General features: G+C 41.1%; 1 protein-coding gene across 1 annotated transcript in view; it reads right to left on the reverse strand.

Moving 5' to 3' along the window:
* Window positions 1-209: 209 nt before the first annotated feature.
* The window catches only part of ZNF280D (zinc finger protein 280D), an 89,161-nt gene continuing 64,320 nt past the window's right edge, over window positions 210-25,050 (reverse strand). The window contains exons 19-21 of the mRNA XM_040341549.1: window positions 12,226-12,271; window positions 6,803-6,846; window positions 210-2,133 (exon numbers count right to left, since the gene is read on the reverse strand). Coding sequence (XP_040197483.1) covers window positions 1,506-2,133; window positions 6,803-6,846; window positions 12,226-12,271 — 718 coding nt within the window. The 3' untranslated portion in view covers window positions 210-1,505. The remainder of the gene's footprint in view (window positions 2,134-6,802; window positions 6,847-12,225; window positions 12,272-25,050) is intronic.

Below are 25,050 nucleotides of genomic sequence, written 5' to 3' on the forward strand. Positions count from 1 at the left end.
TCCAACCACCTGAGGGTAGCTGTATAAGGGCCCTTTCACACTGGTGCGTTTTTGCTGCATTTTCGCTGTAAAAATAGCGCTATTAAAACGCTCCCCATGCCCCCTCCATTGAAATGAATTAAAAAACGCTGTAAAAACAGAGCGTTAAAATCATGGTAAAACACCGCGTTTTTACTTCATTTCAATGGAGAGGGGCATGGGGAGCGTTTTAATAGCGCTATTTTTACCGCGAAAACACGGCAAAAACACACCGGTGTGAAAGGGCCCTTACCCAATGCTCCATGACTAGGATCCTGTGTCCTGTAATGTACGAATAAGAAACATTATTTTGTTATCATTCTGCCTTTGGCATGTCTTATTACCTACATCCTTTTAAGGCAGCCATCCATTTAGGAGTAGCTTTTAAATCACCAAATTGAGTTTGTAGCAATATTAATGACTGTACAAGACGGCCCCTTCAAACTGAAGCTTCTATTCTTAATGATTCTTCTAAGGAGACTGCATTATCTGTTTTCCTTACTACTGGCATCACTATAGGCACATTAATATCACCTGCCATAGGCACAGCTATAGAAGACAGAGACCAAGCATTCAAAGCTCCATCTTAAAGGCATGATTACTGAAACATCTGCCATTCTGAACCTATAACTAATACTGCAGGGTAGTATAGTAATGTGGCACAAGTTGCTTGTCTATGTATACATTATTGTATTCATCCAATTGTTAATACTATTCCTTTTTGTACAAAAAAAAATAAAAATAATAATCAGACCTTTGCAGCACATTTTCTCAACCTATACTGGGTCCACTATGCTTCCAAGCCCAATGCTGCAGCATGGACTGCAATAGATATGCTATTTGCCATTGTCAAAACACATTTGACATATGTTCTCTGGATTTTAATTGGTCCAATAAGAAAAAAAAAAAAAAAGAAAACGCCAATGTGAAATATTTCCTAAATATAATTAAGATTATATACACATTCATGTCAACAAAGTATTTTCCACTTTCATTGAAAGTTTAAAATAAGGTCAGCTGGATGACAGGATTACACCCGTTCAGAGATGTGTAAATTTGTTACTTTTCAAAGTAAAATATTTTAAAACTAAATGTATAGTCTTAAACAAATTGACTGACATTCAAAGTATCACAGCTGTTACAGCCCAATACTTTCCATAGAAATTTTTAACATTAAAAAAGTATTAATGTTTTATCCTGTATACCGGTAGTTGTGGTAGGATACTGAAACATACAAAATCTATATGTCCAAGGATAATCAAGTCAGAGTGAAATGTATTACCATACGGTCCCCTTCCTCCCTAGCTGCCCTGTTATGTTCACTCCTAATACTGATGATTAAGAGCAGTAAGGGAAAAAGGTCATCAAGTTTTCCAAGCCTTGCCTCCTAAACACAGTGAATATTCAGCAGTGATTGGAGATAAAGTCCATGGGTCTTTGACCATGCATTCAAACAGTAGTGGATAATCCTGGAATGTCCCAAGCTTTTACAAAGCATCTTCAGTTTTTTTTTCAGTTTGAAGAGCATTGGATATATCTGTACAACTGTCTCTACCTTCTTCCGCTTTCTCATCACTTGATCCAGTCTGTATACAGACATTACCGGCCCCCTTTTGCAATATCTCAGTGGTCTCATGTTCCAACACCTCAGAAGGTGTTAAGGGATCCAAATGTAGACTACTAGGTTCACTGACATCAGAACTTACAGAGTCTGCTGCATCCTTTCTTAAAAACTGTTCAAAACCAATGCTATGATCATCAGGGTTTAAATCTTGTTGATCTTCAGCTTCCATAGGAGAAGACATTACTTCATAAACATCTGTAATGGCTGCTTCATTATCAGAAGGCTCATCAATCTCTGGTATAGGGTCTTTACAAGGCCCCTTCTCTTCAGTGAGGACAATGTTGTCATTACTGTCTGTATCCATCAGCTGAGCTGCTTCTTCTGGATCTGGAGAACCGCTTTCTGAACTCTCAGTGGTCACATCTACATGCTCAACATTAGTCATTTCACTGCTAACTAACAATGTGCTTCTTTGGCCTTGGGAGGTCCTACAATTTCCACATGCATCACTTTCACTTTCGGTTGCCTCAGTCGTGAGCTTGTTCTCTACGCTAAAAAACAACAACAACAACATAAATCAGAAACTATGGCAAAGACACATCTACTCAAGATACAGGTAATAGCAGCAATTTAATCATTCTCTATTCACAAGCAGCATTTGTTTTCATAGAACTGACAAAAACGGGTCAGAAAATCTTGTTATATCAAGTGACAAGCTATTAACACCATATACAAATGTAGAATGAAATATTTCTGTAAAAAAAGTGCCATATACAAAATTAAAGCATATCTGAAGACCAAATTATTTTTCCTGCAGCAGGTATAGGCTAGAACCCCTTCCCATTAGGGAACATTTCCCCACTCTTCCTGTCCCTGAGACACAACATTCAGAGAACACACATTAAAGGGGTTATAAAGGTTGTTTTTTATATTCTAAATAGGTTTCTTTAAGCTAGCGCATTGTTGGTTCACTTACCTTTTCCTTTGTTTTCCCTTCTAAATGTTTTTTTTCTTTGTCTGAATTTCTCACTTCCTGTTTCTCCTCAGTAAGCTTGCCCCATCATCTGGCTGGGGGTTAGTCAGCCAGAATAGCTTACAGAGGAGGAACAGGAAGTGAGAAATTCAGACAAAGAAAAAAAACATTTATAAGGGAAGTCGAAAGAAAAGGTAAGTGAGCCAACAAAGCCCAAGCTTAAAGGAACCTATTTAGACAATAAAAACAACCTTTACAACCCCTTTAACAACTTCATTACTGGGCACTTAAACCCCATGCCCAGACCAATTTTCAGCTTTCAGCGCTGACACATTTTGAATGACAATTCCGCGGTCATACAACACTGTACTCAAATTATATTTTTTTATCTTTTTTTCCCACGAATAGAGATTTATTTTGGTGGTATTTGATCACCTCTGCGGTTTTTATTTTTTGCGTTATAAACAAAAAAGACTGAAAATTTTGTTATAATAATTTTCCAATTTTTTTTTTTAAAAAAAACTATTTTTTTCCTTAGTTTAGGCCGATACGTATTCTTCTACATATTTTTTGTTTAAAAAAAAAATCGCAATAAGCGTTTATTGATTGGTTTGCGCAAAAGTTATAGCGCCTACAAAATAGGGGATAGATTTATGTTTTTTTTACTAGTAATGGCGGCGATCTGCGATTTTTGTCAGGCCTGCGATATTGCGGCGGACACTATTTTGGAATCATTCACATTTACCCAGCGAACAGTGCTATAGTAATGCACTGATTACTGTATAAATGTGACTGGCAGGGAAGGGGTTAACACTAGGGGGCGAGGAAGGGTTTAAATGTATTCACTGGGAGGGATTCTTACTGTGGGGGGAGGGGACTGACTGGGGGAGGTGACCGATGCTGTGTTCCTATGTACAAGGGACACAGCATCAGTCTCCTCTCTCCCTGACAGGACGTGGATCTCTGTGTTTACACACAGAGCTCCACGTCTCTGCTCTGTCACGGGCACCTGGCGGACATCGCGGCCGCCAGGCACGCGCATCGGCATCTCAGTGATGCGCCGGGCACAGTTTTTCCCCGCTGCGCACCCCCAGCGGCACGCACGGGGAATGCAAATAAAAGGACGTCCACCCGGCAGTTGAGAGCCGCGCTGTGGACATCTTTCGTCTACAGCGTTGGTCTCAAGTGGTTAAGATTCTAAGCAGAAAAACACTGCATTCTATGCATTAAGGTGAAAAATTATGTCATACATCCCATGAGTCTTCAAGAGGATCTTCCTCAGATAAGTACACCTCCTGCCTGCATGCCTGAGCTAAGGGCAGATGGATTCCAGGAAGAAAATGCTACATGAAACATACCCCTTGAAATGTTCCACATGTTGTCATGTTACAACCAAAAACGTATGGTAATGCATTTTATTGGGATTTTATGTGATAGACCAACACAAAGTGGCACATAATGAATTGGAAGGAAAATTATTAATGGTTTTCAATTCTTTTTTACAATTACATATGTGAAAATTGTGGCATGCATTTGTATTCAGCCCCCCTGAGTGAATACTTTGTAGAACCACCTTTCGCTGCCATTACTGCTACAAGTCTTTTTGGGGATGTCTCTACCAGCTTTGCACATCGAGAGTGGCATTTTTGCCCATTCTTCTCGGCAAAATAGCTCAATCTCTGTCAGATTGGATGAGGAGCGTCTGTTAACAAGCAATTTTCAAGTCTTTGCCACAGATTCCTAATTGGATTTAGGGCTGGACTTTGACTAGGCCATTCCAAAACATGAATATGCTTTGATCTAAACCATTCCATTGTAGCTCTGGCTGTATGTTTAGGATCGCTGTCCTTCTGGAAGGTGAAACTCTGAACCAGTCTCAAGTCTTTTGCAGACTCTAACATTTTTTCTTCTAAGATTGCCCTAAATTTGGCTCCATCCATCTTCCCATCAACTCTGACCAGCTTCACTGTCCCTGCTGAAAAAAAGCATCCCCACAACATCATGCTGCCACCACCATGTTTCACGGTGGGGATGGTGTGTTCAGGGTGATGTGCAGTGTTAGTTTTCCGCCACACATAGCGTTTTGCTTTTAGTTCAAAAAGTAACATTTTGGTCTCATCTGACCAGAGCATCTCCCTTCTACATGTTTGCTGTCCCCCATATGGTTTGTCGCAAACTTGCAAAACTTATAGCTTTCTTTCAACAATGGCTTTCTTCTTGCCACTCTTCCATAAAGCACAGATTTGTGGAGTGCACGACTAATCGTTGTCCTGTGGACAGATTCTCCCACCTGAGCTGTGGATCTTTGCAGTTCCTCCAGAGTTACCATGGGCCTCTTGGCTGCTTCTCTGATAAATGCTCTCCTTGCTGTCAGTTTAGGTGAACGGCCATGTCTTGGTAGGTTTGCAGTTGTTCCATACTCTTTCCCATTTTCGGATGATGGATTGAACAGTGCTATGTGAGATTTTCAAAGCTTGGGATATTTTTTTTATAACCCAACCCTACTTTAAACTTCTCCACAACTTTATCCTTTACCTGTCTGGTTTGTTAATTGGCATTCATACTGCTGTTTGTTCACTAAGGTTCTCTAACAAACCTCTGAGGTTTTCACAGAACAGCTGTATTTATAATGAGATTAAATTACACACAGGTGGACTCCATTTACCTATTAGGTGACTTCTGAAGGAAATTATTTCCACTAGGTATTAGAGGTGTCAGAGTAAAGGGGGCTGAATACAAATGCATGCCACAGTTTTCAGATATTTATTTGTAAAGAAATTATGTGCCAGTTTGTGTTGGGCTATCACATAAAATCCCAATAAAATACATTTATGCATTTGGTTGTAATATGACAAAATGTGGGAAATGTCAAGGGGTGTGAATACTTAAAGGCACTGTATGCCCTTAGAATGACCAAAGCTAGAAATACTAGGGGGTGTTTTTCAAAGTGATTTCTCAACAAAATAAAACATGCACACTTAGTTGGATGAGTAAGTTTGCTCTGGGTATTAAAAAGGAGTTGCCACTTACTAGAGATATAGCAATATCAGTGGGTGGTTATCTTAGACTGGTTTGCAAGAACTTACTGGCCTGCCCATCCATAGCGTTTCTGCTCTTCAGTCTGCAGTCCACTGTAAGGGTTGAGTTCTTCCTACTGACTACCAATGTAAGTGAAATTTTTCTCATAGACCCCCCCCCCCCAATTCATTTTACAATGAATTTACTTAAGTAAGGGTTCCTTGAGACCTGAAAAATGATTTTCTTCTGGGGTGAAAAGGTCGAGAAAGGCTGGTGTAGGCAATTTACGTACCTCCTGAAGCTTGACTGAAAAACATCCAGAGATGGCATCACTCCATACTGCCTTGTTGCTAGGATGTTGCTAAAGCCCCATACACACCATCAGATTATCTGCAGATTTTTGTCTTCAGATTTACCAAAACCATATAATATGAGGTCAAACCTTAAGAGTTCCAATTTGTATGCAATCAGGCAGGCCCTTGTACTACATGGTTTTGGTAAATCTGAAGACAAAAATCTGCAGATAATCTGATGGTGTGTATGGGGCTTAAGACACTCCCAGTTGTTACTGCTCACCCCCAACATCACAGGAGTGAGCTCTCAATGCCGAGTTTAGAGCGTCGCTAATGTGTCAGGGGAGAGAAAGAGCAGGTGAGATGATTTGAATTAGAAAATAGGCTCGCTCCTGTGATGGTGTGGGTGAACAGATATGACCAGGAGTGCCTTAGCAATATCCTAGTAACAAGGCAGTACAGGGGGGATGCCATCTCTGGGAGATTTTTGGCCAGACTTTAGGAAGTATGTAAATGGCCTACACCTTTTAGCAACGGTATTATCCAACTTTGGTCCAAGCACAGTTTGTTATCTACAGCCACACCTTATCTGCACAGGCAGTTTTTTTTTCAGTAAAGGTGAACTAATCCGTTAAACATTTAACTGCAATAGTAAATAAACAGATTCATACGCAGAGTAAATTAAAGTAGACCTAAACACAACCACTAGAATGATTTTCACATAACAATGTAATTTCAAAAGTTGTTTTCCATTTATTTAAATCTGCAGCTTTAATTAAAATAAAACCCGCTGATCAAATATTACTTAAGAACATCTGGTGAAAAAGATACCCAGAGCTTCAACAAACTAAATGTCATCCAGTTATGGTTTAGATCTACCATAAATAACTGAGCAGACATTTGGATTTTGAACTTAAAGATGTCATAACAAATTACCTTTCAACTGTTACTGCATAATTGTCGGAGTCCGTGTTTTCTTCCTGAAAATATGAAAACCTTGGTTAAAAATGCTAATTTGATCATTTCATTGCAGACCTGTGAAGAAAGCAATGCATTTCCGCATACATTAGAACTACTTTTAGGAGGAGGCCAGACACTAAAATCAAAGACCTTTAAAATGTGATTAATGTACCGAATATAGGAATATTCCCACTGAATTTTGAAGTATATGAGTTTATCATTTTGGTGCACTTTCTAGTTAAAAGATTCAAAAGACATTTCTTTTCATCACTGACATTGCCAGTATAATAGTTTCTCACAGTCCATTAATCAATGCAGTTGGCATTCATAGCATGCACAAATGGTCAGACCCATCGAACATCAACATTCCAGGCAGAAAATAATGCAGAACGCTGCAGTTATTGATGTATTTATCTACAGTACTTGCAGTATCAGTACCAAACCCATTTTACCTAATTGAACAGTAAATCATCATTTTTAACTTTTAAACCAAATAAAAAAAACATTAAATATTGGCACATGGTAACCCTGCTTTCAATTATGTAGTTAACTCATGACATTCTAAAGTTAATGACATCTGGGCAGACATACTGTTTATGTGTAACAGTTTTGTATAATATTTTTATCTTATTCTTTTGGTTTAGGCCACTAGTGACCAGAAGATCCTCTAAAAGTTAGTTTAGTAGATTGTTAATGTGCTACCATCAGCAGTTACTGTATATAGGCAATGCAATTCTCATTTACACTGCTTTTCCATTTATCGGTTCATTGTTATGCTGCTGCCCTGTGATCTTTATTTGTAGTTATTTTCTGCAAATCCTCCCCTTTCTATGATGCCATTGCCCCATTCCTTATTCTAAGTCCCTGCTATTCTTCCTGCAAGACACATATTGAGGTTAGGAAAGAAATATCCCTTTCCATCTTGAAACATGAACATCTACCAAATCATATAATAGTTTGCTTAAACCTTTTTTATGCAATAATAAAGTATTTGGTGAGTTCAGCCATCTGATGAAGATTGCCGTTATTGTCTCAGCTTTTTTCCAGGCCAGGCCTATAGGACTCAGAAAGGGATAACTCACTATTACAACTGGAGTCAGAAGAATTAAAGCCTATACGCAAAATAAAATAAATCTTCCATGTAATCATCCCATATAAATTCATAATTAAACATATAGCTAAAGTTTAGCCTGCAGTGAATCAATTGAATCATTATCATAATTAGCAGCCACACAGGAATAGTTGTTATGAACACGGAGGAGGGTTATCTGCATTATCACTGTTTAATACCCCCCCCCCCCCATTGTCATTCAAGAGGCCACATAGTTTAACAGTGAGAGTAAAAATTCAGCACCAGGATGCCTTGGCATTATAAATTGATATCTTTATTTAATCCATTAAACCATAAAAAGCAATCAATTCCTAAAAAGTTACGGGTTTCAGCCTCCTACAAAGGCCTATGTAGAAGGGGCTGAAACGTGTCAGTACATAATTTCTAAGGACTGGTGCCCAGAACTGGACAGCATACTCCAGGTGCGTCCGGGCCAGAGTCTTGTAGAGTGGGAAAATTATTGTTTTATCTCTGGAATTTTAATGCATACCAATATTCTGTTTGCTTTGTTAGCAACAGCTTGGTATTGCATGCCATTGCGAAGCCTACCATCTACTAGGACCCCTAGGTCTTTTTCCATCCTAGATTCCCCCAGAGGTTCTCCCCCCAGTGTATAGATTGCATTCATATTGTAAGCAGGATCCAGTTAAAGTCCACTTTGTTCTTCTAGTAGTCTCTGCGGTCATCTGTGTTCCCAATAGGGAGGATTCCTCTCACGATATAAGTGGGAATCTCAACTGAATATAAACCTTCTAACAATTCTGGCCCAGATTCACAAAGCACTTACGCCGACGTATAACAAGATACGCCGACGTAAGTGCAAATGTGTGCCGTCGTATCTGTGCGCCAGACCCACAAACAGATATGCGCCTAAAACCAAACTACACCCCACTGACGTATTTTACGTTTGACGTGTGTCTGGCTGGGCGTAGGTTACGTTCACGCCGTACACAGTGATCCGGCGTAGTTTAGGCAGTTGTTTTCCGACGTGGTTGTGAGCAGGCGCAGGGGGATGCGTCCACGTCACGGCGCATGCGCAGTTTGTGATACGTATCTGTCTGGCGCTCGGCCCATCATTTGCATGGGGTCATGCCTCATTTGCATGGGTCACGCCCACTTCCACCTACGCCAGCATACGCCTTCGAAACCCACGCCACGCTGGCGCAGCGTTGGGAGCACTGGCTTGCTGAATTTTATGCTTGCCTCTCTGCGCTGCGTTGGCGTAGTGTACATTGGTTACTCGGCGGCGTAATGTGCGCCTTGCTCTCTGTGAATCTGGGCCTTTGTCTGCAGATGGGTTGCAAATCTTCTGATGCCAATTAGCTAAATTGCTTGCCATGGGAGACGGCTCTAAATTTTCTTTACCCAAGGTTTTAATAATGAAGTATGGTATTGTACACAACTACATCTATTAAAATTCACAATAACCTACATGCAATGACAATGCTTTGCATGGATTTCTTATAAGCAAATAGCAGTGAAACAGGGGTTCAGAAAGAAACATCACTTTAAACAGAGCACCTGTTAAGACATTTTCATGCGCAGAATTACAATCACAAGCTAGCGGTTGCAGATAGCCATGTTTTCTTATCATATGTCCGGAAAAACAGCAATTCATATATTTAAAACTTTTTTGTTTTTGTTTTGTAAAACAAGATACTAGGGTTTAAAGAAAACACAATGAGGACAGAAATACAAGAGCTGTCATTTTTGTCTCATTTTCAAAAAGGTGCAAGGTTAAGGGTCGTCATCACGCTCCGTTCTTCACTGACCTGGAACACACACCCAACCAGTCCAGTCTGTAAATATATGATCTCCTGTCCTGCATGTCTGATCACTAGGTAGTGAAGCAACCATTAGGATGACAGCATTGGAGCATGCAATCCACTGTGCCAGCAACAGGAATACAACACACAAAAGGTGCAAAATTTCTTTTTTTTAAATGGGCAGCAGGGACAAGTTCTATTCTGACACATTTTGCCCTAGGCTCAGCAATTTCTCAAAACAGAATGAGAAAGCACTGTGCCTAGTGCAATGTAAATAAATAATAAAACATAAAAATATTATTTTGCATCTCAACATGCAGTATTTTTCCCGTTACAGGTAAAACCGATTACTTTGGTGAAGAGGAGCCAAGCCAGTGCCTAAGATGCAATTGTGGAGTATGAGGCCTGATCTTGCCTGGTGCAGCATGTGATATATTTGATATGGAGCATGCAAATAGCAGCCCGTAATTCTATGCTTACAGGTTCCTTTAAGATGTAAGAAATTTGCATTTAAAGGATAAGTTCACCTTATACCCGCTCCAGCTCCTGCCCACCTCTTCCCCTTACAGACAGACTTGTAATTCTCAATAATCTACAACAGGGTTTGACAAATTCCGGGCGCCAGGTCGCCGTTGCCTAGAATTAGCAACCTGGCGCCTGGGGCAGCACAGCTAAATGAATCTTGTGTCTCCGTGCGACCCCCCCACAATTACGAGATCTCGTCGGCCACACTGGCCGGCAATTGATGCCGCGACTTTGCGGCCTGCTGGAGCAAGGTGCACTGGCGCCCTCTTGTGGTGGCCGGGGCTGCGACAAGCAAGACACGCCCCTAGCTATTTCCCGCCGAAACTTGATGCTACGGTGACATCTGTGCCCACAGCGAGCTGTAACGGGAATGGGAGACTTGTTACCTGCAGCTCACAGCCCTCCCCGATATTATCCACCACACTGTACAGCGGAACCAGATAAACGTTACCCGGGAACAGCGAGGTTAAGCGTGCACAGGTAGGAACCGAGTTTCTTGTGTATACCAGCTGTCAGGTGACGTATTAGTTGCCTTGCTGGCGCAGACCATGCCTTTACGTCTGACTGATGAGGGAGGTGTGATTGTCGCATGTTAGTAAAGCTAGCTTTGTTTTCAATGGATGGTAAGGAACTGTGCAGGAGTTCTGCCATGTCCAGACATAGCCAGCTGTATACTGAGCTCTGTATACAATTATAACACAACCAGCTGTATACTGAGCTCTGTATACAATTATAACACAACCAGCTGTATACAATTATAACACAACCAGCTGTATACTGAGGATCTGTCATCCACCTGCTCAGCAGGGAATAGCAGAGAAATCTTCGCTGAGCATGCGGATTCCGCTTAGCAGAGGCGCCCGTGTGCAAGGGGCCTAGGGTGGCATGAGTTACTGGATATCCTATCATCCCCACCTTGCTGTACTGTGAGCTGCTGCCCATCACACCATCAAGCCTTGTACACAAGGGCCAAAGGCAAATTTGTCAAACCCTGCTCTACAAGCATGCTGATCAGGGCGCTTGCAGTCCATTCACGCTTCCTCCAGTTTTTAAATTGAAAGCCCTTACAGAGCGACGGGCAGAAAGCTGAGGGGAGAGTGCACAGAAGCCTGATATTGCACCCCCTATACACTGATTGTAGGTGAAATGCTTTGCATGTTCCTGTAGAAAAAATAGTAAATGCACATATTTTTCCTGCAAGAATATGTCCATTTAGAATGTATTCCTAAAAGGTGTACTAATCACCTAGCGCCTGATTTATTTATAATATTAATAAAAATCAAAACGTCCCCATCCGCCTGAACAAATGTAAATGCTCTTGTCGGTCCTGCATACATATGTAAATGCAATTGCACCACACATGTGAGGTATCTCCAAGGTTGCCAACCATCAGTAAATTTATGGACAGCTTATAAAATTCATAGATTTTTTACAACTGTCTATAAATACAAGGGGCTGATAATTTGGCATGCTGTGTTGACTTTTTAAGTATAAACCAGACAAATTACTTGTTATGTGTATTGTCAGTTTTTCCACATTGTGTTTATACTGTTTAAATACTGGCCAACTTAGGTTTCAATGGGAGTTCTGTTATTTTTCAGGTTGTCAGTAAAAAATTTGTTCCATCAGTAAATTGTCCATGTTTTGTCAGTAAAAAAATGTTGCAGGAGGTTGGCAACAGTGGTGAACGCTGTGAACGTTAGAGTGAGAGCAACAATTCTAGCACCACACCCCCTGTGTAACTCCAAACTGTTAACCTGTAAAGGCATTTAAAGCACTGCCCACAGATAATTTAATGTACCGTAGTTTGTCACCATTCTACAAGTGTGCACAATTTTAAAGCAGGACATGTTTGGTATCTATTTACTCATCATAACATTATCTTTTATAATGTTTGTGTTCACTAAAATTCATTATGTTTTTTTTTTTTTCTGAAAATTTGCATTTAATTAACCGCTGTTCAAATATTGTGCAAAGAAAAGAAAACAAAATCATACCTGATTACCAATTTTAACTTGCTCTACTGGAAGATGAAGTCTTGATCTACAGAGGAAAAACCAAGTCAGTGATAGTTAATGAAAAGTAATATATCCTAATAAAAAGGGTGCTGAACATTTTTTGTTAGCAATTAGTGGTTAGGAAATCAAGCCCATGCCACATAATTTTGATCTACAGTCAAACACTTCTGCAGAAAAATCATGACTGCAAACTTCACACTAAAAAAAATACAAACATGCAAAGCAAATCCAATAAATATATTCAAATGGATAAGTAGTAAACAATGCTGTACACAAAGGAAAATAAGACGGTGCATGTCCTTTAAATAAAATATGGTGGGTTATAACATACAGCACAAAACATTCTCATGTTTTGACTCTAAAACAACATAAACTGAAAAAAAGAAGCATGTCAAGCATTATGTCTAAAATCAAGCGGAAGGCAGAATTTAACAGCTTTGTTAATAACCATATTAGAATTAACAGAATGTAACAGGTCCGGAGAAATTTCAGGGATCTAGGGGACATACACGACTGTAGCAAATAACCTGAAGGCACTACAACCAAATCAAATGACCAAGTGGATGGAAAGTACTGGTCAGGAGCCTTTTGCTCATTCATAACCGTAGAAAATGCGGTACACAATTTTGTTCTCTGCCGTCGATAAATGGGCTTGTAGGTTTAGGCATCTTGTATGGAAAACACATCTTCCAGTGGTTAGTAAGCTGACCCCTAATAAACATTCTTCCTATGTAATGCTAATATATAGATGGCTAAGTGGGTCTAACAAACATGCTTCCATGCAATGCTGATTTATATACAATTCTGTGGATCTAACAGACATGCCTCCAATGTAATGCCGATTTATAGACGGCTCTGTGGAGCCAACATAAATGCCTCCTATGTAGCATTAACACAGAGGTGGCTGTATGGGTCTCTTCAGTTTACAGTACAACTAGGCAGCTGGATCATTGGTGAGTATTAAACCATATAATCTCAAATTGTAATTGTTTTTCTATTGTTTAAAGCAATAAGCCCAGTCTAATAACAAAATACGGTACTTATAGCATGTTTACTTATCCCTCTGCTACATATTGCTGACTGACACTTAGTGGGAATAAACAATGCAATGCTTGGTGGTCAGTCAGCAGGAAGAATAGTGGCCCATCATTGGTGTCAGTGGGAGCAATAGTGTGCCCATATTTGGTGTCAGTGGGAGCAATAGTGTGCCCATATTTGGTGTCAGTGGGAGCAATAGTGTGCCCATATTTGGTGTCAGTGGGAGCAATAGTGCGCCCATATTTGGTGTCAGTGGGAGCAATAGTGCGCCCATATTTGGTGTCAGTGGGAGCAATAGTGCGCCCATATTTGGTGTTAGTGGGAGCAATAGTGCGCCCATATTTGGTGTCAGTGGGAGCAATAGTGTGCCCAAATTTGGTGTCAGTGGGAGCAATAGTGCCCCCATATTTGGTGTCAGTGGGAGGAATAGTGCCCCATATTTGGTGTCAGTGGGAGCAATAGTGCGCCCATATTTGGTGTCAGTGGGAGCAATAGTGCGCCCATATTTGGTGTCAGTGGGAGGAATAGTGCCCCATATTTGGTGTCAGTGGGAGCAATAGTGTGCCCATATTTGGTGTCAGTGGGAGCAATAGTGCGCCCATATTTGGTGTCAGTGGGAGCAATAGTGCCCCATCCTTGGTGCCAGTGGAAGGAACACTGTCTCGTATCATTGGAAGGAATAGTTCCCCAAGGACTGAATAAAGGCAAGCTAAAGGCCACATCCATGGAGAAGCAACATGGCCATTGTTGGACAACAGTGCTGCCAACCGGTGGAGAGGGTAGTGTTAGACTAGTAGATTTAGATGGACTTTACATAAGTGACTAACAAATTAAGGCTAAACTTAATTTAACAACTTAATACTTAACAACACATTTTTAAGCAGTTACAGAAACACATTTTTTTCCTTTTGTTAAAAAATGGGTTCTCTCAACCCTCTATCTGACAATTTTGCTATACAGCTTGGTCTGTGTATGGAAATTAAAAAAGAACAGATGCACTTGCCAGATCACAAAATGAACATAAAAGGAAAAGGTGGGGGAAAAAGAAAACAAATGCAGCCAAGGACTGGTAAGCTGCAACAGAATTCATTTTTGTTTTGGCATTAAATATGCTTTAAAGCGGTTGTAAACCGTCGGGGACAAGTTACACCTACAGGTAAGCCTAGATTAAGGCTTACCTGTAGGTCCTTGCAATATCTCAGAGACCTACACTGTCTCGGAGATATTTTTCAATTTCCCCGAGCGACGACTTCAATGGCGCATTCGCGCTCTTGAAAGGGCACGCTGTGCCGTTTCAAGCCGTAAAAAGCGGCTCCCGTGCGCAAGCGCGGGAGTGACGTCACGCGGCTCCAGCCAGTCAGAGAGCCGGAGTTCACGGCTCCGGAAGAAGAGGGGTGAAGACGGATGCTTGCTGCCAGCGTGGAAGACGGTGACATCGCAGGCTTCTACTGCAGGTGCATAGTAGCCCATTATGCTTTACCTTTGCAGGGAAAGATAGAGGAAGTATACCCCGTCAGGGTTTACTTCCTTTTTAAGGCCATGATATAAATAGAGATTTCATCACAAAACTTTTTATTCTCTCAGACCTGAGAATGAAATATCAGCCTGCACAGTACTATCTTGTCCAACTTACTAGCCACCATGGCATAGCTGGTAATATTATTCTAGAATTCTGAACGTCCCAAATGAACATGAGCTTAATCAATAATAAAGTTAGAACTATGCCAATCCTTTGTCAGTAAACATTAACTAGGACCATTCAGTGATAACAGAAATTGCAAGTGTGTCCCCCAAAATGTATATGGTTGTTAAACACTAGACTTGGGGAATCTATAAATTAAAGGGGTTGTAAAGGCAAACATTTTTTTCCCTAAATAGCTTCCTTTTGCAGTCCTCCTTCAATTACCTCATCCTTCAATTTTGCTTTTAAATGTCCTTATTTCTTCTGAGAAATGCTCACTTCCTGTTCTTCTGTCTGTAACTCAACACCGTAATGCGAGGCTTTCTTCCTGGTGTGGAGAAAGCCTCTTGAGGGGGCGAGCAGGAGTGTCAGGACGCCCACTAACACACAGTTCCCTTCTCTATCTGCAAAGTAGAGAGTGTCTTGACTTGCCTGCTCGCCCCCTCAAGAGGCTTTCTCCACACCAGGAAGAAAGCCTCGCATTACGGTGTTGAGTTACAGACAAAAGAACAGGAAGTGAGCATTTCTCAGAAGAAATAAGGACATTTAAAAGCAAAATTGAAGGATGAGGTAATTGAAGGAGAACTGCACTAAGGTAAAGGAAGCTATATAGGGGAATTTATTTTTTTCCTTTGCAACCCCTTTAATACAAGCACTGCCAGAAAACATACTGTACAGTGCCAAGAAAAAGTATTCACACCTCTCCACATCTTGTCATGTTACCAAAAACGTAAATGTATTTTATTGGGATTTTATGTGATAGACCAACACAAAGTTGCACACAATTGTAAAGTGGAAAGAAAAATGATAAATGGTTTCAATTTTTTTTTTATAAATAAATATATGAAAAGTGTGGCGTGCATTTGTATTCGGCCCCCGAGTCAATAATTTGTAGAACCAACTTTCGCTGCAATTACAGCTGCAAGTCTTTTTGGGTTTTTCTTTACCAGCTTTGCACATCTAGAGAGTGACATTTTTGCCCATTCTTCTCTGCAAAATAGCTAAAGCTCTGTCAGATTGGATGCAAAGTGTCTGTGAACAGCAATTTTCCAGTCTTGCCATAGATTCTCAATTGGATTTAGGTCTGGACTTTGACTGGAATGGAACATGGAATATGCTTTGATCTAAACCATTCCATTGTAGCTCTGGGAGTATGTTTAGGGTCATTGTCCTGCTGGAAGGTGAACCGCTGCCCCGGTCTCAGGTCAAGTTTTGAAAACCATCTATCATTTTCCTTCCACTTCACAATTATGTGCCACATAATAATCTATCACATAAAATACATTTACATTTTTGATTGCAACATGACAAAATGTGGAAAATTGCAAGGGGTATGAATACTTTTTCAAGGCACGGTATGCAATAATGAGTGCTTTTACATCTTTAGACTTTTGAAAGCAGTGTATGGATTTGTACCCATTTTTTTCTGGACCCACAAAACATCCAGGGCACTTTTTAATTTATTAATGAAAAACCATCACAGAATCTCTGAAGGTCTTTTTTAAGTTTAGAGCAAAAAGTCCAGTTGAATAACAAAATTGAGTTTTCTCAACCCTCTGCCACATCATGATGATAACTAGTCCTGCACAGATCACAAAAAATCACTTGGACATATTACATATATTACTTTCAGTAAATACTGTCGAAAAAGGAAAGGGCCAGATGTGATAAGTCAGTGCGAGGTAATGTATCATCTCCCTGCTGCCATCAGATGTGTGAATAATTAAACTATATGTGTTATTCAGAGAGAAGGTTATCTGAAAATGCCATAGGCCTAGGTTACTGCAGAAATTAACATCACCTGGTACAGTTATTAATATCCACATCACTTTTGTGACCATTACAAAAATAAAGCTTAATGGATTTTCAAATATATCTTATATTTGTGTGAGCTGTATTGCATACACCCTTTATAAGCGGCTCTAAAAGGGCAATGTTTAAACACTTCCATACCAGGCACTTGCGCACCTTCCTGCCCAAGCAAATTTTCAGCTTTCAGCGCTGTCGCACTTTGAATGACAATTGCGCGGTCATGCTACACTGTACCCAAACAATTTTTTATCATTTTGTTCCCACAAATAGAGCTTTCTTTTGGTGGTATTTGATCAACTCTGCGATTTTTTTTTGCGCAACAACTAAAAAAATGCCGAAAATGTTGAAAAACAAAGTGTTTTTTTTGTGAATAAGTAAGTTTTCTTCTTCGATTACGGGCACTGATATGGCGGCACTGATGGGCACCGGTGAGGCGGCACTGATGGGCACTCATAGGCGGCACTGATGGGCACTCATGGGTGGCACTGATGGGTACTTATGGGTGGCACAGATGGGCACGGATGGGTACTGAGGGGTGGCACTGGACACCGAGGGGTGGCACTAAGGGCATTGCTGGGCATCACTTGTTTATCCCAGTGCCCATGTTGCCAGTCAGTGCACATTTGTGGGCACCGATTGGTATCTTTCTCATTTTTTTTTTTACTGCCCCCTTCCCTGGTGGTCCAGTGTGGGCATCCGAGGGGAGGGGGCTGCGCTGATAAACAATCAGCGCGAACCCCCCCTGTCAGGAGAGCTGCCGATCGGCTCTCCTCTACTCGCATCTGTCAGACGCGAGTGAGGAAGAGCCATCAACGCCTCTTCCTGTTTACATCGTGATCAGCCGTGACTGATCACGTGGTAAAGAGCCTCCGCTTGAGGCTCTTCACCGAGGTCGGAGATGCAGGGTGTCAGACTGACACCCCGCATCACCGATCGCCAGCATGAAATCCTGCAGGACGTCAATAGACGTCCAGTCAGGATTTCACAACCACTTTCCGGACGTCAATTGTATATTGACCGGTCGGGAAGTGGTTAAAAAAGGTGTATGTGTTTATATATGCATCTGTCCCCTACTGCTTTAAAGACTCAGAACTGAACAATCAAGGACCACTGATAGCTAGGTTCTCAGCCTTTAGTGAGCAGAGAGCAAGTGACCGTCAGTCAACAGCTCTCTGCTGACTGGATCGCCAAGCTGTGGAGGAAGCAGAAGTGGCTGTCTCAGATTCCCAGTGGCTTGCTGAGAGGCTGAGGCAGCTGCCGGTCCAGGCATCTGGGTGGATAATGACTGTAAAGTTGGGATCAATCCAGAGTCTGGACCAGCTGAAAGCAGGCTTTAGACTGAAAACAACTCAGAGGGGTGCAGAATGGACTGCACTCCTGTGATCCCCAGCCAGCATAATCTTGGCTATACTTCCCCCGAAGACATACATAATTCTGGTTCTGCAACTTTAAAAAACAGCCCACAATACAGTTGATACAATGCTAATCTTCTATAAACTGGAACAGAGAGCTGGGGTCTGATGACAGTCCTTCACAATACTTTATTTGGTAAAAGATAAGTGATCTGCGTTATCCAAATAAACACAGCAGAGCGTTGAAGCTCAACAGCCAAAATTAGTTGACTAAGACTTTGGCTGAAATGCGTTAGCATTCTGCTGTGTTTTTTTGGCTGTCCCAGGTCGCTCATCTTTTACCAAATAAAGTATTATGAAGGACTGTTAGACTACAACTCTCTTCAAATTTGTGCTTAAGAGGTGTGCAGGAACCTCATCTGTTAAGTCATACATCTCTTGTGTATACTGGCATCGAGGTGGAGACAATCTTGTAATATATGCCTTTATGGATAACAAATTAACTGTGGACAATAATAGGTGAGAGAAAATGCATATGAGACCCCAAACATAAAAATGGTTGTTAAACACTGGACTAGGGTATCCTTAAAGCGGAGTTCCACTGACATGTTATATATATTTTTTTTTTTAAACATTTGATGTCCTGTTTAATATAAAAAAAATAACTTATACCATTGCTTTCCTGGTCGTTCCCTTATTGCTTGTGGGCATGTGAAGCCCCCAAGAATAATGTTCCGAGCTACGGTACAACTGAGTGACCAGCATGCACCTCCCATTGTCGCGCATGCGCAGTATGACCGTATCGAATCACCGTAAACTTCTTGCATTGCCATCACAACCGGCGGCATCGCCGGAAGTGAACGCCCCGTTGTGATGGCAATGAAGCCCTTGGCACTGCCCACTGTGTGTCATCATTTCCCAGGAGCACTAGCGAGCACAGGCGCTGACAGAAAAGACATCAGGTGCCAGGGAGAGGAAGAGGCAGATTACAAGGCACCCCTTAGCAACAGCCAGGAAAAAGTAAAAAAATGAATAAAAATCCAAATATTTTTGCTTATTGCTGATGAATACGGCAAAGTAAATTTTATGGGTGGAACTCCGCTTTAAAGAATTACAAGCACCGTTTTGCAGGAATGAGTGTCCTTAATTAACCCTATACACCCTTACATCTTTCTAACAAACATTTACATAAACAGGGATTCTTAGTTTGCATATATTGCAATACAAGGTCAAGCTAGTCAGCTGTGTAAAAGTGACTCCTTTCTGACTTAAGGGGGAGCACTTTTATGCATTTCTGATTTAGTGTAAAATTATTTTTTATAGTCCGGTAAAACTTTGCATGGTAACCAAGTAAAAAAAATTCTACCAGCAGATGCAGCTTTAACCTGCTTTTTACATTCTTCCTGTAGCTTCTTGGCACTTTTGTTGTAAAATGCCTGTTTTACTGCCATGTTCTCTTCAGATAGACCATAGTGCTCTGGGAATCAATGCAGTAAAAGTTGTTTAGTAAAAGACAGATTCTACATGGGATCTTTCTGCCAGGAGGTGCAATAAATGCTTGTTTCGGTGAGTAATTGCGTGTGCTTATAGGCTATGTGAATAATCACATTGGCTGAAATATTAGCTACATTCAGAGGCATTAAAAAAAAACAAAAAAAAATGAAAAAAAAAAACCACACTTTCATAAGCAATGTTTTTTTCTGCCCTCGTGCATGAGGCCTAAGGATGTTTTGTATAATGTACAATACAAAAACAAAAAGTAATCTGTAGTTTCTTTTTATCAGTAAACAAGTGCTAGCAATGAACGTGTGATTTGGTAAATACAGCACACCCTGTTTATTCTGTTAGGGCACTACCTTCTGATTTGTTGAGGCAAGTTATCCACATGCAATGAATGTGTTTATTTGCAAATAGCCGCACTGTGTTCTCTATAAATGTAAGTGAAATGGCTTTGTTCAATAAATTGATGCAAATGCTCTGTAAAACAACCAGAAGGTTGCCTTAAAAAATAACAGTGAAAATCGTATGTGTTTCTATGATTTACAATGCACAGCATCATCTTATTAAATAATACCCATTGTGAGTGACTTCTCAGTGGAGAGCAGGTCTAATCTAGCAGTTCTAATGCACGGAAAAAAAGTAACCAGTATTTTACAGCTGATGCTGATAACATCGATCTCTTTAAAACTTAAGCCAGTAAATGCAGCCATGCATATCATGCAAAGAAGTTTGCTAAAGATATGCAATGTAATAAACTTATATCTCTCAGTTATAATATTTAAAAAAAAACAATTCATGCCCTTAAGTGAAACAGATACAGTTGAACCACATGCTCTTATAGAAGTAGAAACTGCAGCACCTACAAACTTTTTAAAAATTAGTTTGACCAATTACTTTACCATCTTTGTTCTTAATAAATTGTTTTTTTTTTACAAAAAGAGTTCACATTTCCCAAATGAAAATTGCAATCTCTTTTTTTTATTATTTATAACAAGTATTTATGTAGCATCTAGAATTTACACAGTGCTTTACATATACAGTATTGTATATTCACACCAGTCCTATCTCTCAGGGAGTTTACAAGGTCCCAAGGGGAAATTAAGACAGGACCTCACAGACAAACTTATCTAGTTTCTGGTTAAGCCTGGAAGTCAGAAGATTCAAATCTGGTGTCCACCATCTGTGACGCGGTTCCTGGACACCTCAGAGCGTAGGGACCACTCCTTTGGGTCCAGAAAATGCTGACTAAAGAAGTCTGCTTGATCACACCTATGATGCAAGTGCTGAGCATTTAGGTACCACACAATGGAAATGCCCTAAAAATGCAGCAAGACTAGTACTAGTAAAAACCTGAAGAGAGGTTGAATGTCAGACTTCGATATCCACAGATATTAAGAAGTCTCCCTGGTGGAAAGAGGCAATAAAAACCTGGTGGATTCCATAAAGAGCTTCTGAGCTTGAAGATGGGATGGATACCACCTTTGGATTTGGGGGCTATAAACAGTTTGGTGTGAAACAGGGACAGAAGACCTGATAGGACTGCTTGGATGTCTGTTAACTTGTGCAGGGACACAGGAAGGTTGAAAATGATGAATGAAAGGAAGGGGAGGGTTTTACAACAACTTGTCCGCAAAGGTCAACACCCCCCCCCCCCATTTTAGAGCATCTTGGCTTAGACTTTACAGATGAAGTGGTGAAAGGGACTTTTCTTAATCTCAAGCAAGGAGTGAGCCTTCCCAGACTAAGTTTTAGGCTAGAATAGACCCTCGAAGGCCATGCAGAGGAAGCACATCTTGGATGCAGCCTCCATCCAACACTTTAACCACATGTGGACAGATAGGAGACTTGTGGGAAATGAGACATGAAACCTCCAACAGCTTGTCAGAACTGTAGCCCAAACACAGTTGGGAAGGACCATTTTATTTTTTTAAACAAAGTCCTCTGTAAACAGGGACAGGGCTTATAAGGTCTTGGGGGGGGGGGGGGGGGGGGGATCATCATGTCAGGGTGTTTCCAGTCTCCATAAAAGGTAGACCCCAGAGTAAGGATAACAATGGCGGAAGCAACAGACTGATCCTTTAGCTTCAATGTGGTCCACACTATGGCAATAAGAGCAGAAGCAGTCTCTTTCAGTTTGGGAGTGATGGCAGAAAACTGCAACTCCTCAGAGTTTCAGAAGCTGAAGACAGAGAAACAGCAGGAAGATCTGATGTAGACTGTGGGGGACTGTGATCTAATGTGGAGGAAGGTGTGGGAGGCCTCTGTGTTTAGTCAGCCAACACTTGTGTGATTTGGTCTAGAAAGTCCTGTATGACTGAAATAACAACCTTCTAAGACAGAGTAGAGGAGGCTGCTATTGCTGACAGAGCTGGAGAAGACTCCAAAGATGGTATAGACTTTAGAAGCCGATGGCAGGCATAAAACTCATCGATAGGCATGCTGCAAGCAGCACTGAAGTTGTTAGAGTGTGAGCTGGGGAACCAGGGACAGTGGGATTGTCCCTGTGTCTAGAATCAGACATGTTACAATTGTGGCAATGAAGCAACATAGCCAAGTGTACAAGGCATAATATCAGGTGCTCTCAAAAAACAACCACTGGTAGCAGGTAAAGACTGCATGGCCAGAGGAGACAGTCACTGTAAAGAGGGCAGCAAGAACAACCCAAACATGAGAATTCCACGTGGTTCCATGCAACGCAGGAGCAGCAGCCACAATGTGCTTCCTCAATGTGGAAAGAGCACAGAGTATGCAACATTCCACCCAGCAGACGATATCTGTGCTCAGTTCCTCAGCGTTAACCCCTTCCATGGTAGGCACCAGTGGGAAGCAGAGGTTTTAAAGGTGCCAAGCAATCAAAACCACTAAGTAGCTCCCAGTGCTAACTCTAAATCGGTCTACTCACTGAGTGAGTCTATACAGACAGGGCAAGCAAGGAGGCAATTCCAATGGCTTTGGACCTAAAATGCAGATAGCTTGTTACCGGACAGGATCTTAAAAGTGCCTCATACAGAGTCCAGTGTCTGAAGATCATTTCCAGGCTAGCCCGACTATTTCCATTGAAGTGGGGTCAAGTTACTCAACTCCAAAGCCAAGTTGAGGATAGACTGGATAGCTGTTATAATAAAGACTAGCTCAAGCAGCAATGTCTTCATTGTAAAAAAAAATGTAAAGAGCAAAAATAGTGCTAGTAAAAATAAGTTAGACTTTTCCCAGCAGAGCTAAAGAAAACGATGCCCGACCTCCTAGGACAATGGAAAACACTGAGGCGTTCTGGTAGTAGGAGGGGTTATCCTGGGTTGGCCTACAAATTTGTTTATTTGCCAGTGTCATACCCTCGTGCAGGTGGCATTATAACCCACCAGCTACAGTCCTGGAAATGTACATGAGAAGTAATTCATCCTAGGACATGGCAGATGCTTGGATGCCTGGCTGATCCCAGGATTCATCCTGAGTCCTGGCAGATCCCGCATGTGCAGCTTAGTGTATAGTCTAATTAAGATTGCGAGAAGGAAGGTAAGAACTTAGAAGACATTACTGAAGATTATTTTTATTATTATTTTGTAATTAAAAATTCAAATAACTTTCTTCTCGCAATTTTTTCGTTTCAGGCCACAATTTTGCTCTAAAGTTTTAGAAGCTTTCAGTCACTTGTTACAAAGTGTCTACCGACCAAGCTGTTCAGCCACTGACTATACCAATCACTCGAAGATATGGCGATTTTGTGTCAGCTGAAGACAGGTTTGCAAAACCCTAAACAAAAAGAATGCAGCTGTAATCAAGTTCATAGACTTCAGTAAGGACAATAAATAAAAAAAAAACTCCATAGGAAATGCTTAGACACTTAAGGTTTGTGAGATCAAAACTATTCTTGGCAAGTAAAATAGGACGAAGGCATTCAACATCAACAGAATTGTTGTGGATTGAGCTCCTAGTTCTAACATCTTTACCAGATGCTCACAATATATACTTACCACCCTACAGTTTGCTGTAATAGATTCTTAATCCAGCCATTTGTGACTTCAAAAAACATCTAAAACAAACACTACTAAATACAAGTGTGGAATCCAGCTGTAAGAGTTGCATTGTAGTTCCTAAGAAGCACCTCCAGTACTTAATAACAACCATTGGTTTACTTGCACTATTTCACTCAGAGCAAGGGTCGAAAATTAGTAATCCATGTGCAAGGGAGAATCTGTTGGCGACTCAAATTATGCTATGTGTGATGACTAGCCAATGTCCACAACACACATAGGGTGTCAAAATCTGGATTTCTTTTATTTTGCAACTTTTAAAAATGTGTTTTGAAGATTTACCTTACTTTCTTACTGTATATTATGTACAAAAAGCAGACATTTAATAATATGTTAATAAAGCAAAACTACCCGTATATACTCGAGTATAAGCCGACCCGAGTATAAGCCGAGGTACCCAATTTTACCCTAAAAAACTGAGAAAATGTATTGACTTGAGTATAAGCCTAGGGCGAGAATGCAGCAGCCACTGTAAGCGGAAAAGAGGGTCAACTATGCCCATTTGCACGCCTCACTGTGCCCTTTGCAGCCTCACTGTGCCCATTGCCACCTCACTGTGCCCGAGTCAGTGTACCTGAAATTTTTACAGGCTGTGGGCGCCCATTCATGTTTAAAAGTAGCGGTCTCCTCCTGGTCCTGTTCCGTGATAGGCGTTTCCCAGCAGCCTATCATGGACGACTTCTCATCCTCGGTTTCCCAGCAGACACTGTGTTCAGTGTTCCGCCTATCACTGACGTTCTCTTGTCCGAGGATGAAAAGACGTCTGTGGTTGGCGGAACACTGAACACAGTGTCTGCTGGGAAACCGAGTCCAAGGATGAGAGGACATCCGTGATAGGCAGAACACTGAACACAGTGTCTGCTGGGAAACGCCTATCACGGAAGGGACCAGGGGGAAGCCGCAACTTTTAAACAATGGATGCTCGCGGCCCTTCAGGTACACTGACTCGAGTATAAGCTGAAAAAAAGGGCTGAAAAATTTGGCTTATACTCGAGTATATACGGTATATCCAGAACAGTTTAACAACAATTAATGTTCTTTAACAAAAGAACATACATTCCACAATAATACTTATCCTACCAAAAAGAGTGTGCGCTGCAAATTGCCTCCAACATTGCTTTTGTTTCTTTGCTGGGAGGCCGCCATTTTGTTGAAGCCCAGAGCAGTTACTTCCTTTTTTAAATCTCTCCATCTCTCCTTAGTCTTAAAAACTAGATGTCACTTTCTGTAATTAAAATGTGTGCATTTCCAGCTTTGATTGTATGCCTGGGCTCATCTAGGGAGGAAGGCAGCAGTAGCTGACAAGTGCTGCCTCTGCCAAAGGAGAAAGGAGAGAGAATCAGGGAGATAAGACACTATCCTTGTAAGTTTAACTCTGGCAGTAGAGTTT

Source organism: Rana temporaria, chromosome 3 (assembly GCF_905171775.1).
Source record: "Rana temporaria chromosome 3, aRanTem1.1, whole genome shotgun sequence".
NCBI classification, from domain to species: domain Eukaryota; kingdom Metazoa; phylum Chordata; class Amphibia; order Anura; family Ranidae; genus Rana; species Rana temporaria.